Source organism: Erinaceus europaeus, chromosome 5, assembly GCF_950295315.1.
Source record: "Erinaceus europaeus chromosome 5, mEriEur2.1, whole genome shotgun sequence".
NCBI classification, from domain to species: Eukaryota; Metazoa; Chordata; class Mammalia; order Eulipotyphla; family Erinaceidae; genus Erinaceus; species Erinaceus europaeus.
The window spans coordinates 121,698,392-121,712,750 of NC_080166.1; the positions used below are offsets into that span (position 1 = coordinate 121,698,392).

The 14,359-nt window shown below is 41.8% G+C and overlaps 1 protein-coding gene and 1 pseudogene across 11 annotated transcripts in view; one reads left to right on the forward strand and one right to left on the reverse strand.

The window, feature by feature from the left end:
• The window catches only part of RNF6 (ring finger protein 6), a 33,895-nt gene extending 29,984 nt beyond the window's left edge, over nt 1-3,911 (forward strand). For all 11 annotated transcript variants that reach the window (XM_060191708.1, XM_060191705.1, XM_016190609.2 and 8 more), the window contains one exon: nt 1,061-3,911. In XM_060191708.1, coding sequence (XP_060047691.1) covers nt 1,061-2,826 — 1,766 coding nt within the window. In that variant the 3' untranslated portion in view covers nt 2,827-3,911. The remainder of the gene's footprint in view (nt 1-1,060) is intronic.
• A 6,469-nt stretch (nt 3,912-10,380) lies between these two features.
• Nucleotides 10,381-10,974, reverse strand: LOC103118394 (transmembrane protein 203-like; annotated as a pseudogene).
• Between the last annotated feature and the right edge of the window lie 3,385 nt (nt 10,975-14,359).

Consider the following 14,359-nt stretch of genomic DNA (forward strand, 5'->3'; position numbering starts at 1 on the left):
AGAAAAGTTCTTTCCCCATTTAAATTCACTGATTTTGTAAGTGTAATTTAATAAAAAGCTTGACTTTTTAAAAATTGCTCCCACATTTATCAGTGGAGTTTGGTGTTGCCACTATGAATCCATTGCTTCTGGTGGCCATTTTTTCCTTTTTTCTTTGTGCTTTATTTTAGGACAGAGAGAAATTGAGAGAGGAGGGGAAGGTAGAGAGGAGGAAAGAGAAAATGAACAAGAATGCCAGAGGAAGAGAGAGAAAGGAAGGTACCTGTTTTGCTGCTCTTGAAGCTTTCTCCCTGCAGATGGGGAGCGGGAGCTCAAACCTAGGACCTTACACATGGGAAGGTCAACAAGGTGCACCACTGCCCAGCCCCCTTAACCTTTTTTTTTTTTGCCTCCAGTGTTATTGTTGGGGCTTGGTGCCTGCACTGTGAATCCACTGCTCCTGGAGGCCTAACCCACCCCATTGTTGCTGCTGTTATTGTTGCTGGATAGGACAGAGAGAAATGGAGAGAGATGGGGAAGACAGAGAGGGAGAGAGAAAGATACCAGTAGACCTGCTTCACCACCTATGAATCGACTCCCCTGCAGGTGGGGAGCCAGGGGCTCTAACTGGGATTCTGGGAGTTGGGCAGTAGCGTAGCTGTTAAGCGCACATGGCGCAAGGCTCAAGGACTGGCATAAGGATCCTGGTTCGAGCCCCGGTCTCCCCACCTGCAGGGGAGTCGATTCATAGCTGGTGAAGCAGGTCTACTGGTGTCTTTCTCCCTCTCTGTCTTCCCCTCCTCTCTCCATTTCTCTCTGTCCTATCCAACAACAACGACATCAATAACTACAACAATAAAAATAACAAGGACAACAAAAAGGGAAAATAAATATTTTTTAAAAAAGAAAGAAAAAATCTAACTGGGATTCTTGCATGGGTCCTAGTGCTTCACACTATGCACGTTTAACCTGGTGCACTACTGCCCAACCCCTTTCCTTTAACTTTTTTTATTAGCTAGTGGTAAAAGTGTAAGGGTGGAGGTTAACAATTAATCTTAAGTTGATTTGCTTTACTTTCCAGACTCAGAAGTTCCTAGAGAAAGTTCAAATGAAGATTCTCTGCTAGAATGGCTAAACACCTTTCGTCGCACAGGAAATGCAACTCGAAGTGGACAAAATGGGAACCAAACTTGGAGAGCTGTGAGTCGAACAAATCCAAACAGTGGAGAGTTTCGATTTAGTCTGGAAATCCACATAAATCATGAGAATAGAGGATTTGAAATTCATGGTGAAGATTATACAGGCATTCCACTTTCAGATACTAACAGAGATCATATCACAAATAGGCAACAAAGATCAACTAGTCCTGTGGCTAGTCGAACAAGAAGCCAAACTTCAGTGAACTTGAATGGTAGCAGTTCCAACATTCCAAGGACTAGGCTTCGTTCAAGGGGGCAAAATTCAGTAGAAGAATCCTTTTCAACATTGGGGAGATTAAGAAATAGAATTGGAGGTATAGTTGGCATTTCTAGCACTAGTGCTCCAAGTGATAATTTCAGTAGCCACACAAACCAGGTGGGTGGTAGTGTACTCAGGCAAAGGGAGGGACAACGATTTGGAGCAGCACATGTTTGGGAAAATGGGGCTAGAACTAATGTTACAGTGAGGAATACAAACCAAAGATTAGAACCAATAAGATTACGGTCTACTTTCAATAGTCGCAGTCGTTCACCAATTCAGAGACAAAGTGGCAGTGTTTACCCAAATTCGCAGAGGGAAAGTAGACCTGTACAGCAAAACATTAGAAGGTCTGTTAGGAGGAGAGGTATAACTCGTGTCTTTTTAGAGCAAGATAGACAACGCAGGGGTACTGCATATACTCCATTCTCTAACTCAAGACTTGTGTCAAGAATAACAGTAGAAGAAGGAGAAGAGCCCAGCAGATCTTCAACTGCTGTGCGGCGACATCCAACAATCACACTGGACCTACAAGTAAGAAGGATTCGACCTGGAGAAAACAGAGATCGGGATAGTATTGCAAACAGAACTCGATCTAGAGTAGGGCTAGCAGAAAATACAGTTACTATTGAAAGCAATAGTGGAGGCTTTCGTCGAACTATTTCTCGTTTAGAGCAGTCAGGTATTCGAACCTATGTTAGTACCATAACAGTTCCTCTTCGTAGAATTTCTGAAAATGAACTTGTTGAACCTTCATCAGTAGCACTTCGGTCAATTTTAAGGCAGATCATGACTGGATTTGGAGAATTGAGTTCTCTAATGGAGGCTGAATCTGAGTCAGAGACTCAGAGAAATGGTCAGAATTTACCAGAGATGCACTCAGAGCCGAGTAATGTAGGTACACTTCATGATACCAACCAGAACCATGAAAGGTCTTTGCGAGACAGGCGGGGCCAGGAAAGCGCTGAAATGCGTGGTGACAATAACACCACCCAGCCTCGTACCCCAAACAGTGACAATAGAGGTGGCAGACAGTTGCCAAATTCAAATAACTTAGTCCAATTCGAAACAGGAACATTACCTATCCTTCGCCTTGCTCACTTCTTTTTACTAAATGAAAGTGATGATGATGATCGTATCCGTGGTTTAACCAAAGAGCAGATCGACAATCTTTCCACTCGGAACTATGAGCATAACAGTATCGATGGTGAACTAGGTAAAATCTGTAGTGTGTGCATTAGTGACTATGTAACTGGAAACAAACTCAGGCAATTACCTTGTATGCATGAATTTCATATTCATTGTATTGACAGATGGCTCTCAGAGAATTGCACTTGTCCTATCTGTCGACAGCCTGTTTTAGGGTCCAGTCTAGCAAACAATGGGTAAAGTCATAGATCTCTTCAGATATTGCATATTAGTAGAGTTGAGTATTCAAGCATTCTTTTGTTGAGTTATTGTGATGAGTTCACCAGGATAAAAAAAATAACTGATTATTATAGTTTGAGCTATTTTTTGTGTGCTTTTCTAACTTGTTAAAAAGAGGAAATTTATATAAAATTTAAAATGCAAATGTTAAATTATCCAAAAGTATAAAATAGTTAATATTGCTAGAACCAAATAATCTTTAAAAATGTTTTTATTTTGGTAACTTTGTCATGCTAAGCACTTTTGTATCTGCACAATTCAGTAGATTAAAAATCATCTTTTTTTTTTTTCTTCTTTTTGTAATTGTAAGCAGACTTTCCTTGGACTTTCAAGTTCCATAGGCTTAGTACTGTGTTCAGACATAGGTGTCTAAGCCTTTCATTAACTTTTTATTCTAAGGACAGTGTTTTCATAAAAGAGAGTTTGGCTGAATGTTTACTAAATGTATTTAAGTTACTTGAAATGTTAAACTTAATATGCAACATAGCATATGTATATATATAGATATATAATTTTAAGGTTAAAATATTCAGTCTGAAAACTGCCGGTTTGGTTCTTATTTAAGCTTTTGGGATATTGCATATGGCACAATATTTAATATTTACAGGATCATCTCTGGGAGGAAGTGGATTAAGATATTTAAAAATAGGGAATATACTGAAGCGTCTCTGACAATCTGACTTACTAGACAGCAAGCAATATATAGTACTGAATAAATATTTCTTTATTCAAAATGGAACATGAACATTTTAGAACATGTAGGCTATTTAAGTTGATTTCAGCATTTTGTGACTTTTTTTAAAAGTGCAAACAATTCTTTGGATTATACTAAGATATACAGTATGCATGGTTTCTCAGATTTAGTTTTAAAATCTAAAAAAAAAATGTAACAATCAAATGCATAGGTGATATGTTAAGTTCACTTGGAGGCAAAAACAAACCTCCAAACAAAGCAAAACAAAAAAGTCCTGGAGAGGATATAGAATTTATTTAAACGCAAAGTATGCACTGAAGATCTATTTCTACCAATAAATAATTAAAACAAAGATATATGTGAACTGCTCTTTTCTGTTGGTCCATTTTGGTTTATTCACTCAAAATTACTTGTTTTGTGCCTCCTGGGTGCCAGGCAGCATTACAGATGTTAAGGAGTCAGCACAGAACAAAGTCCCTATCTTTTTTTTGTTTGTCATCACTCAGACTTTACTGATCCAGGCCAACTTTTAAAGATGGGAAGAGAAACTAAGGGGAAAAGGCACCACAGCACCAAAGCTCCCTGCAGAGTTCCAGCAAACTTCTGAGGAGAGCTGTCATGCCAATACTACACCTCATGCCCACAGTTGTTAAATCCCTGTTTTGTGATGGTATAAGATTGGGGTGCTAGGGTTTTTTTGTTTGTTTGCTTGCTTGCTTGCTTGTTTGTTTGTTTCTCAGAGCACTGCTCAGCTCTGGCTAATGGTAGTGTGGATAACCAAACCTGGCACTTTGGGGCCTCAGGCATGAGAGTCATTTTGCATAACCATTATGCTACCAACCCCCACCCCAGTTCTTTTTTTTTTTTTTCCCAGTTCTAAGATTTTGTTCATACCGTTCTCTCTTCATGTGATGGCTATTCTCTTGCCTTTTTGGTTAATTTCTACTTATCCTTTATCCCCTCTAGTGTTGCTTCTGCAAATCCCCCTTTCCTTGTCTCCATTGCTAACTTCTAAATAGTAACATTAAACTGTATATACAATGCCTAGAACATGGGATATACTTAGGGGCCCAAATACATATTCTAATTTCTTTTCAAATCAGTCAACAAGGGAAAAATAAAATTTACCCTGCATTGCATTTATCTTCATGTCAGCACAATTAATTGTAGGGGTCAGGTGGTGGTTCACCTGGTAGCGTGTACACATTACTATGCATAAGAACCTGAGTTCAAGCCCCCAGCCCACACCTGCAGGTATAATAAAGCTTCATGAGTGGTAGTGTTGTAGGTGTTTCTCTTTCTTCCTTTTTATCTCGCCCTTGCCTCCCAATTTCTCTATTCCAAAAAAGAAAGAAAATAAGAAAATAGGGAATATATTTGTAGGGTTTGTGAAATAGCTCACTCAGAAAATATGCTACTTTGGGATGTCCTTGACCCAGGTTTAAACCTAGCCCCCATCACAGTGAAGGAAGTTGCCACTGTCTCTTAAACTTTGAAATATATTTTTAAAAAGATAATTTGTTTTTATGAGAGAGGCCAGAGAGAGCACTAAGCTTTGACATATGGTAGTGTTGGAGATCAAATCAGACATGCAGGTCCTGTTCTCTAATGTGCTGAGCCCCCTCCTCAGACCAACTTTAATTATTTTTAATGGAAGGGGTCCATCAAGGCAATAGTGCTTAGAGCTCCTAAAAGTCATAATGAAATCCTGAGTATCTTCCCACCTATGCACATCAGTCTTCTGCAACTAGTTGTAAACTTCACCTAGCACATAGTAGGCCAATTAAGAGATTTTAAGAAACTGCATTGTTTTCACTATAGACCCTGACTTATAAATAGATTATACATTAAAAGCTTGTGTGTAAGACTTTTTTAAAACTTAGAATACATTTATCATAGAAATGTTAGATGTTAGATGTTCTGTGATCTGAGGCAAGAGGGGAAGAAATTTAGGCCAGCCCATGAATATTGGCCTACAATGTCTCTGAAATGCTATTGAAGTACAGATAAAAGCAGAAAAACTCAGTACTCCTGCAAGTATGCAAAACAGAACACAGAAAATTGAAATCCTTTAAAACATATACTTCCAATACTCGTGTTAAGACTGAAGCATGCTGTTGTCAAATTTCACCCATATCTGTCTACTAGGAGGCTAAACTGGGGTAGACCCTGCCTTAGGCCGCCCTGCTTAGCAAATGGTGGCATTGTGTGTGGTCTGCCTTGAATCCTTTCTCTACTGACTCCCAACCCCACCCAGGGTTGTGGTGTGCTTGGAGAGGCATCCCACCAAAGAATGGGCAGTCCAGTTGACCATTTGCACTATGGTGAGAACCACAAGACCAAATGGGAGAGGAGTTTACTGGCTGCTGCTGCCTGAGCAGAACAGATTAGCCCTTTCATACCTTAATTTGGAATGTGTCTCATTGTTAGCTGAATTTAGGTTAGCTCTTTTTAAGGGGGTGGTGGTGTATTGAGGAAATTGAAGGATTGTTTGTTTCCCCAACATTTAAAAGTTTGTCACACATAATCTCAACAAAAAAATGAAAGCATGATTTTCAAGAATTTTAAACTTTATTCAGGAAAATTGAGAACATTTACATGTTAGGCCAAGAGAAAAAGAGGATTCCCCCTTACATCTCATCGGAGGCCAACCTGGGCAAGATAGCGAAAGATGAGAGAGAAACCCATCAGAGCTCTCTTACATGTTGACAGTGTGCTCACCTACCACCTAGAGCCACGCCACCCACGCCCATATGTCTAGCTAATAACATCCAAGCCCTGCCTCCACCTTTCCAAGCTATACCTGTCACCACTCTCATTTGCTGGGCAGCAGTTTCCTTCCCCCAGGCACACTGGTGTGCCTGAGAAGATGTGTTCTGGAGTGGTGCCCCTCTAGGTACTTCCTGTTCCTCAACAGTTGTTAAAAAGGATTTAGGCTTAGCATTAGTGTTTATTCTGTGTGGTTGTTAGGGTTGTTTGTATATTGGGAAATCAATATTAGCAAATATTTCACTGAATATAACATTACCATGAAACTTTAGTTTATTCAGGTGATCAAAAGAATTTAAGTGTCTTTTTTTCTCTTCCTGAAACTGAACTCCGAGCCACACACATGCAAATCATGCTCTCTAACACCGAGCTCCATTTCAGGTTGTTTAACTGGTCTGACTGAATATACCCAGAGAGACATTTGCCCACATCTCCCTACGGACTGTGTGCCACACCTCTATGAAATAGACCAGTCTTCACAAGAAATAAAGGGTAACTTCAGCCCTTAGCTATACTGCTTTTTTACAATGCTGACTCCAAACACCTAGACTATTTTTAATTATTTGAAGAGATTAAATAATTTACCCAAGGCCATATCACAGGTTAGAAGCTAGACAGAATAGCCTTATAATTTTAAATATTTATTTTCATAGGAGAGAAAGATCAGAGTACTGCTCAGCTTTGGCATATGGTGTTCTGAGGGATTTAATTTGGGACCTCAGGCATGAAATTCTAGTGCTCTCTCTACCTGTGTAGTGTCTCCTCAATCATAATCATATATATATATATAAATTTTTTGTTTGTCTTCCAGAGTAATACTCAGGTGTGTCTTATGATGGTTCTGTGGACTGAACATGGGCTCTTGGATGCCTCAGGCATTAAAATCTTTTTGCCTAACTAGTATGTTATTTCCTCAGTCTTCCCTGATCCTTATAAAGATTTATTTCTTTCTTTTAGCCTAGTAATTTTAACATTGTTAATTATCTTTATTTATTGGATAGAGACAGGTAGAAATCGAGAGGGAAGGGGGGTGATAGGGAGAGAGACAGAGACCTGCAGCCCTACTTCACCACTTGTGAAGCTTTCCCCCTGCAGGTGGGAACCAGGGGATCGAACCCGGGTCCTTGCACATTGTAATATGTGTGCTCAACCAGGTGCACCACCACCTGGCCCCTAGCCTAGTAATTTTTTTAAAAAGCTTGCTCTTTATATATATTTTCAAAGTTCTTCCCACATGCTTGCTATTTTAAAATGTCTAAACTGATAATCTTAGGAGGCTGTCTTCAGTTCTATGTAGGAAAAGAACTTTCCTAATCTATTCAGGACAAATGTTAAGACTTTGGGGGGGATTTTGAGTTGATTCATCATGCATTTCCAGGGATTCAATACACTTCCTAAGCTGTTTTGAAAGAACTCAGCCCTCAGGTGTGCAGCCTTCTAAGGTATCTAATGGACATTTGACTCATATGATTTCTACAATGTTTTGTTTGTTTTGCATTCTTTAAGTCATTTATGGGGGGGAAATGGTTTACAGTACAGATGTTGGCACACAGGTATAATGTCCCATCTCCTCGAGATAGGTATCTGCAAAATTCTCTCACCCCTCCTTTCCCAGAGCCCTTTGTTGTGCAGCAGTTTTAATAGCATCTGTGAGAACTGTGCAGGTGGTAGATGCAATGAAGATATCACTGCAGGCATGTTTCACTGTCGTTGATACACTTTAAGATGATATTTCTAGCTCCCATACTACAGCAAATAACATCAGACATTTAAAATAAGAACATGTAGTAGTTAATCCCCCAAGTTTAAACTCACAGAATTCCAGGACTAAGTGAAGATGGACAGTTTTCCAAAGCATTTCCATTTTGGACCCCCCAGCACAGACACTTAAGGCTTCTCAATTAACTGCAGGCTGCTTTTAAAAAACAATGGGTAGTATTTCCCTTTAACCACATACATTATTTGCCGGTTTGAGCCTCCAGAATGCAGAACACTGATACGACATATAAGAGTTTGGGGGAAAATACCAGTGAAGCAGAAAACAGGGAGCCAGTGTACTGTGAAGTCCACCCTTCAATCTCTGGCCTAAGGGGTTGAAAGGATGCCTGGTGGAGGCGCGGGGAGGAGCTTCACACTGCTCCAAGCGCTGAGTGTCCTGCTGTAAATCTGATGGAAGAGCGCCCCCTCTTTGGGCAGCAGTGGCACAGACACAGTTCGGAAAGGTCCTCAAGCATAGTGATTAGCTAAGGGCAGCCTGGGGGCGAGTGAGTGTTTGGGTGGGGGCGGAGAGGGAAGGGAAGAGGATCATTGTAGAGTGTCACTACTGACCCTCAGGCTGTGGTGCACCTACAGGCCCATGGATGCCAGGTACTTAACTAGTGACCTCATGCTTCAAAGTCCAACCATTAATCTTTTGTGCCACCTCCTGGGGCCTCCAACCTGTGTTTTATGTGAACACAGTCTCTGTGGGAGCCACCCCAGTAATTAAGTGCATAGATCCGAGTGACAGATGTCAGCTCTCGCCCCAAGCTTGCAAGATAACTTGAAGACATTGTATAAGTACTTCAGCTTTCCTATCTTAATTTCCTCTTTGTGTAATATGAAGAACCATCACACTTACCTAGTGAGGCTAAATGATATAATGCAAGTACCTGGGGAAAATCCCTGTCATGGGGAAAATCTCTGTCACAAAGTAAATACCTCATAATTAACACAAAATACTATAAAGATTTTATACAGTCCTGACCATCACTGGTAAAAGGACTTTCGCTGCTGACTCAAAGCCAGTTTGTGATCCACTGGGCTTAGCCTTGAGGTAATTTTGATCAGTCTGCTTTCTCTAAGTATCTACTAGTGTCATGCTGAGATTTCTGTTTTCCCTTTGACATACATCCTTTTTTTTTTAAGTAAACAGTTTTTGTTTTAAAGATTTTAATGATTTATTAGCCTGGGGTTAATATAACCTGAGGAAGGGTCAAACCAGAGCATCACCCTGGCACATGGGATGCCAGGGATTAAGCTCAGGACCTCATGTTTCCAAGTTCAATGCACCACTGTGCCATCTCCTAGGCTTACATCCTTCTATTTTTGTCTTATTTTCTTCCTTCCTTTGTGCCATCTTTCCTTCCTTCTTCCCTTTCTGACCAGAGCTCTAGTTTATGATGGCACTGGGGATTGAACCTCTGACCTTAGAGCCTCAAGTGTGAGAGTCTTTTTGCATAACCATTATGCTGCCTCCCCTATTCACATCCTTCTACTTTTAATATTTGCTGACCCTTCTTCTGCTGCTTTTTCATGAGGCCTGTGCTTCTGGGATTCATAAGGGTGTTTTTGTTTTTGTTTTTTTTTGAGTTTCAGCAAAATATTCTTTTATTTTCACCTCAGCAAGTGTTCTCATATGGCATCTTTCTGGCACTGAACCTCAGGCCAATAAATGGGGGCCTAGTATCCAAAAACTTCTCACTTGAAATTTTTTATGTCAATGAGCATCAGAGGACTGTAGTCCTTTAGGAACACCTATTTGTCTCAGCTGCAGTAACAGTGCCAGCCACAAGGTGGTGGGAAAGTCATGATGCTGCAGTCTGCTGGGACAGGAAGCCAAGCAGCAACTTGAAAACAAAGTTCTTTTCTCTGGCCACAGATTTTCAAATAGTCTCAGAGATACTTATCCACCATATTTCTCTTGGCTGGGCTGGAAAGAAAAAAGGGTCATACTCCTAGAGGGATAGGAGAGGAAACAACACGCTGGTTTACATTTTGGAGTTCAAACATCTAAGGAAGTCTTGTCCGGATGGATAGATGTATGGGACACTGAGCTCTTTAGGTCCGTGCTACTGGCCACAGGAAATTCCCAGTCCACTTTTGCAACTTGCAAAGTGGGACACATATCCCAGAAGTTATGAAAATACTCCAAGTCCATTAGTACATATTACTTCTATGGGGTTTCTAACTGTCAAAGGATTTTAGCACTGTCAGATCTTGGTGGTCTCTTCCCAAGATCTCAATTTCTGAGTAGCTACTCAAAGTATGAAAGAACAGGAAATACATTTTAAAGATCAAAGTTGCTCTTCTTATTCTGCTGAGGGGATAATTTCAGACATGACTGGTACATAGAAGTGAGCATTTAGCAGGGCAAACTGACACGCTTTCAGACTCAGAGTTCTCTGGTGCGATGGAAAAGAGAACTTAATTTCAGCTACCCAGAACTTTTCCCAAGTCCTCCGAGACTAGTTGACCCGGCAGGCGTGGATCATGAGCAGCTGCAAGAGAATGAAGACAGGAGACGTAATCAAGCCAAACCAGAGCTCCCGAGTCTGCTCCACCAGCTTCTGGCACAACAACATCTCAAAGATGAATTTGAGACTAAGAACCAACCGTGAGGACCCAGAAAAGGCGGAGCACAGCCAGCCGCTTCTCTCCGTCCTGGAAGAGGCGCACCGAGACGAGACGATGGTAGTGAAATAGGTGCTGAGCCCATCAGTGGCGGAAAAGGGAACGAACACGTTCCACCAGGAAAGGCCGGGGGCCAGGCGGTCCACACGCAGGGCCAGCAACACGGAGAACACCAGCAGTGCCAGCAGCTGCACGAAAATCTCGAAGGTGGCGAAACCCAGCCACTGCACCGATTCTCGCAGCGAGAAGAGCATTGCGCTAGTGGAACGCAGGCCGGAGGCCGACTGAACGTCCTCCTCGACCCACGGATCTCTCCAGTGTTTGTAGCCGTCGCGGCGAGCGAGAGGCGGCAAGCGACCTTGCCGCCTCCAGCCCACGGACTCGGCACCCTGATGACCCTGGGGCCCTAGCCCAGGACCCAAGATTGGCGGTCCGTAGACGCCCGCCTCGCTCGGACGCCATTCCCAGTCGGGCGCCGATTCGAAGTTTTGTTTATTTATTTATTGGTGGCACTGCAAAGCAAGAGCTAAGAAGCTGCCTTGCATGATTGTTAAAATATCCCATCTCTGAGCTTTCATAGCTGTTGCTTCTTCTGGTTTCATAGTCATTCTTAGGTTTTAGGAGCTGCAATAGTCACAAACATTTTGGCCCTTGTTTCATAAATAGCAGTGTGTGGAAAGGTAAACGGAATCACCCAAATCTGACTATGATTTTATTTTGGTCATCTCCCACACCTCCACTAATCTGAAAGACCATGGGTAAGGTGCCAGCCCCAGTGTGGGATGCTATTCTATATAATAACAAACAGATTTCCTTTCTATTTTGTTTCATCTGAAAAGGAATTTCATGCATTGGCTCATTTGATAGTTAAGCCAACTCAGAGACTAAGTTGGGTAGATTTTTCTTATCCTTATCTTGAAAGAAATTAAAGAAAAATGAATAATTTTCCAAGTCAACCCAAAGGTCAGTAGCAGTAGCAGATGGAGAACTTGATTTGTCTCCAACTTTACATCTGCAGGCTTTTCAGTTTGGTTGGCTGTAAGGCTTGGCAGGATGGGGCTAGATTCTTAGAACAAGGGCAGAGAGGCTCCTCCTCTTTCTCACCAGACTGGAGTCTGGGATCATTCCTTTCATAGGCAGCTTCTCTTTGTGCCCCCTCTAGTAAATAAGTAGTCAGAACCACCACCACCACCACCCCCCACCACCCCAGCTTCCAGACAAGATCCCTGGCCAGGACTGCCAATATCAGTCAGCTGACTTTTGATCAGTCAGCTGATCATTTCAGGGGATAACTTTTGGGTAAATACAGTGGGCCTCATATTGATGATGAGTTAATATTTTTGGAGTCTGAGCACATTTGCCTCTTGGCTAAGCTACTTCTAAGCAAAAGCATTTATCTGTACTAGGGGTCTGAGTCCCATATATGTGTTTGAGTATAATTGATCCGTGTTTAGTTGCCTCAGAATAATTCATAAGGAAGCATTTGCAGAAATAAGGTATTTTCCTAGTTAGTGTTTGGTGTGGATTCAGTCAAACAAGTGCTTTGTTGAAGTTGGTGGGAACAGGCCATTTAGGGTCTGCCATGTGCAATAGAATAGTTTCGACTTTCCTCTCTCCCCTCTCCTCATTCGTTTTCTGTTGCTGCTATTTTTTGTTTGCTGTGAATGTATTTCTCCATTGATTTGGAGAATTTCTCTTTCACCATTCTCTGTGAGTTTGGGTGGAGCTGCCAAACTCTCTTTCCCTTCCAGGAAGGTGCAAATAGGACTAGGCTGGGTCAAGTAGCCTCTCTCTCATGGGTCATTTGGTAATAAGTGCATGCCTGGCTGCACAGGGTATTATCAAATTGTTTCCAGAAATGGTCAAATCATGTTACAGTATTATCAGCAATGTCTAAACTAGAGCTGACTACACAATTTGCCAAATCCAGTGCAAAATAAAATGTCTGTGTGTAGGGGGGAGGTTTGTTGATCAAAAGCAATGTAAATGGGCTGGGTGGTGGCGCACCTGGTTGAGCGTAGGTTACAATGTGTAAGGACCTGGGATCCAGCCTCTGGCCACCACCTGTAGGGGCAAAGCTTCACAAATGGTGAAGCAGGGCTGCAGGTATCTCTCTGTCTCTTTCCCTCTCTAGCTCCCCCTTCCGTTCAGTTTATGGCTGTCTCTATCCAATAAATAAATAAAGAAAAAATTTTTAAAAAGCAATGAAAATAAAGGTTTCTGTCTTCTGCAGGCTCATCTTGTGATTTCTATTTGCTATTCATGCTATGAATTATTAATTTGACTGTTATTATTTAATTTTTATAGCTTGTAATACCAATTGTGTTATATACACATATATTGTGTGAATATATGTATAGATGTATTCATATGTAAATGTTCCTGTCAATTATGTTTTGTCATCTTAAAAAGGCTTTCTAGGGGTCAAGGAAGTGATTCATAGGTAAAGCACATGACTTCTATGCCCGAAGTCCTGGGTTTCCATTTATAGCACCATATGAGAGTACTATGGAAAGACAAAAATCAGGTGGAACTCCATGAATAGTGGAGTGGTGCTTTGGTGTTTCTCTCTCTTGCTCTCTTTCAATTTTTTTTTACCCACAGCACTAATCATCTTTGGCTTATGGTGGTGCCAGGGATTGAACCTGGGCTTTGGAGCTTCAGGCATGAGAGTCTCTTTGTATAACCATTATGCTATCTACTCCCATCTGCTCTCTTTCAATCTTTAAAAATATAAAATAAAATTGGGCAAGGAATGCAGCTGAGTAGTATTATACATATGCTAGGTCCTGGGTTTATTATTCCTGAAATTCTCTGTCTCTCTGTCTCTCTCTCTGTCTCTCTGTCTCTCCCTCTCCATATATATATATATATCTTTTCTGGCTGGGACTAGCCCCCTGGAGCCCATTCACTATAGGTTGTCCCCTGGGAAGAGCAGCTGCTTATCGATAGGAGACACATTTAAGCCCAGCAGTCTACAGAGCAGAGCAGAGCAAAGAAAAGCACTGCATAGAAACCTAGCCAGTGGCAATTGCACAGCACTCTAATGATTGCATATCTTATTTCTGCTGGTCTGGGTGCTTTCATCACTTCACATGGTGGATTATGCTAATTATCTGTCACTCTGCACTAGAATGTAGTGTCAGGTTGTGCGTTGCAGGGGAGAGAGAAGAGACCAGGAACTCATGGCAGAGCGGGAACACAAATCTTTATTCACGCAGATGCTTCAGAGTTGGGTGTGAGCACAGCAGTTTAGGCCATGTGGAGCTAGCAAAATGGCCACCTCCCACTATGCCCACCAGCCCTTCTCCAGGTCAGGGCACAGAAGAGAAAGAGAGCGAAACTGGAACAGCAGCGGGAATTATAGGGTAAAGATGGAAGTGGCAAGTCAGGATGGAATTGAATAGGAAAGGGGGTGGAGAGAGGCAAAAGGCATGCTGGGAAGATGGAAGTGTCCTTAGCAACTGTTGCAATGGTTTTAACTGAATTAGCAATACCCTGAGGGGATAACATGGTGGGGATCTTTCAGGCAAAACAATGATTATGTAAGCAGAGCAGGGGTGCTGGCTTTAAGACCCAACATCTCCCCCTTTCTTTTTATCTAATGGCCATAGTATCAGGAATGCAGGGTGCTTTGTG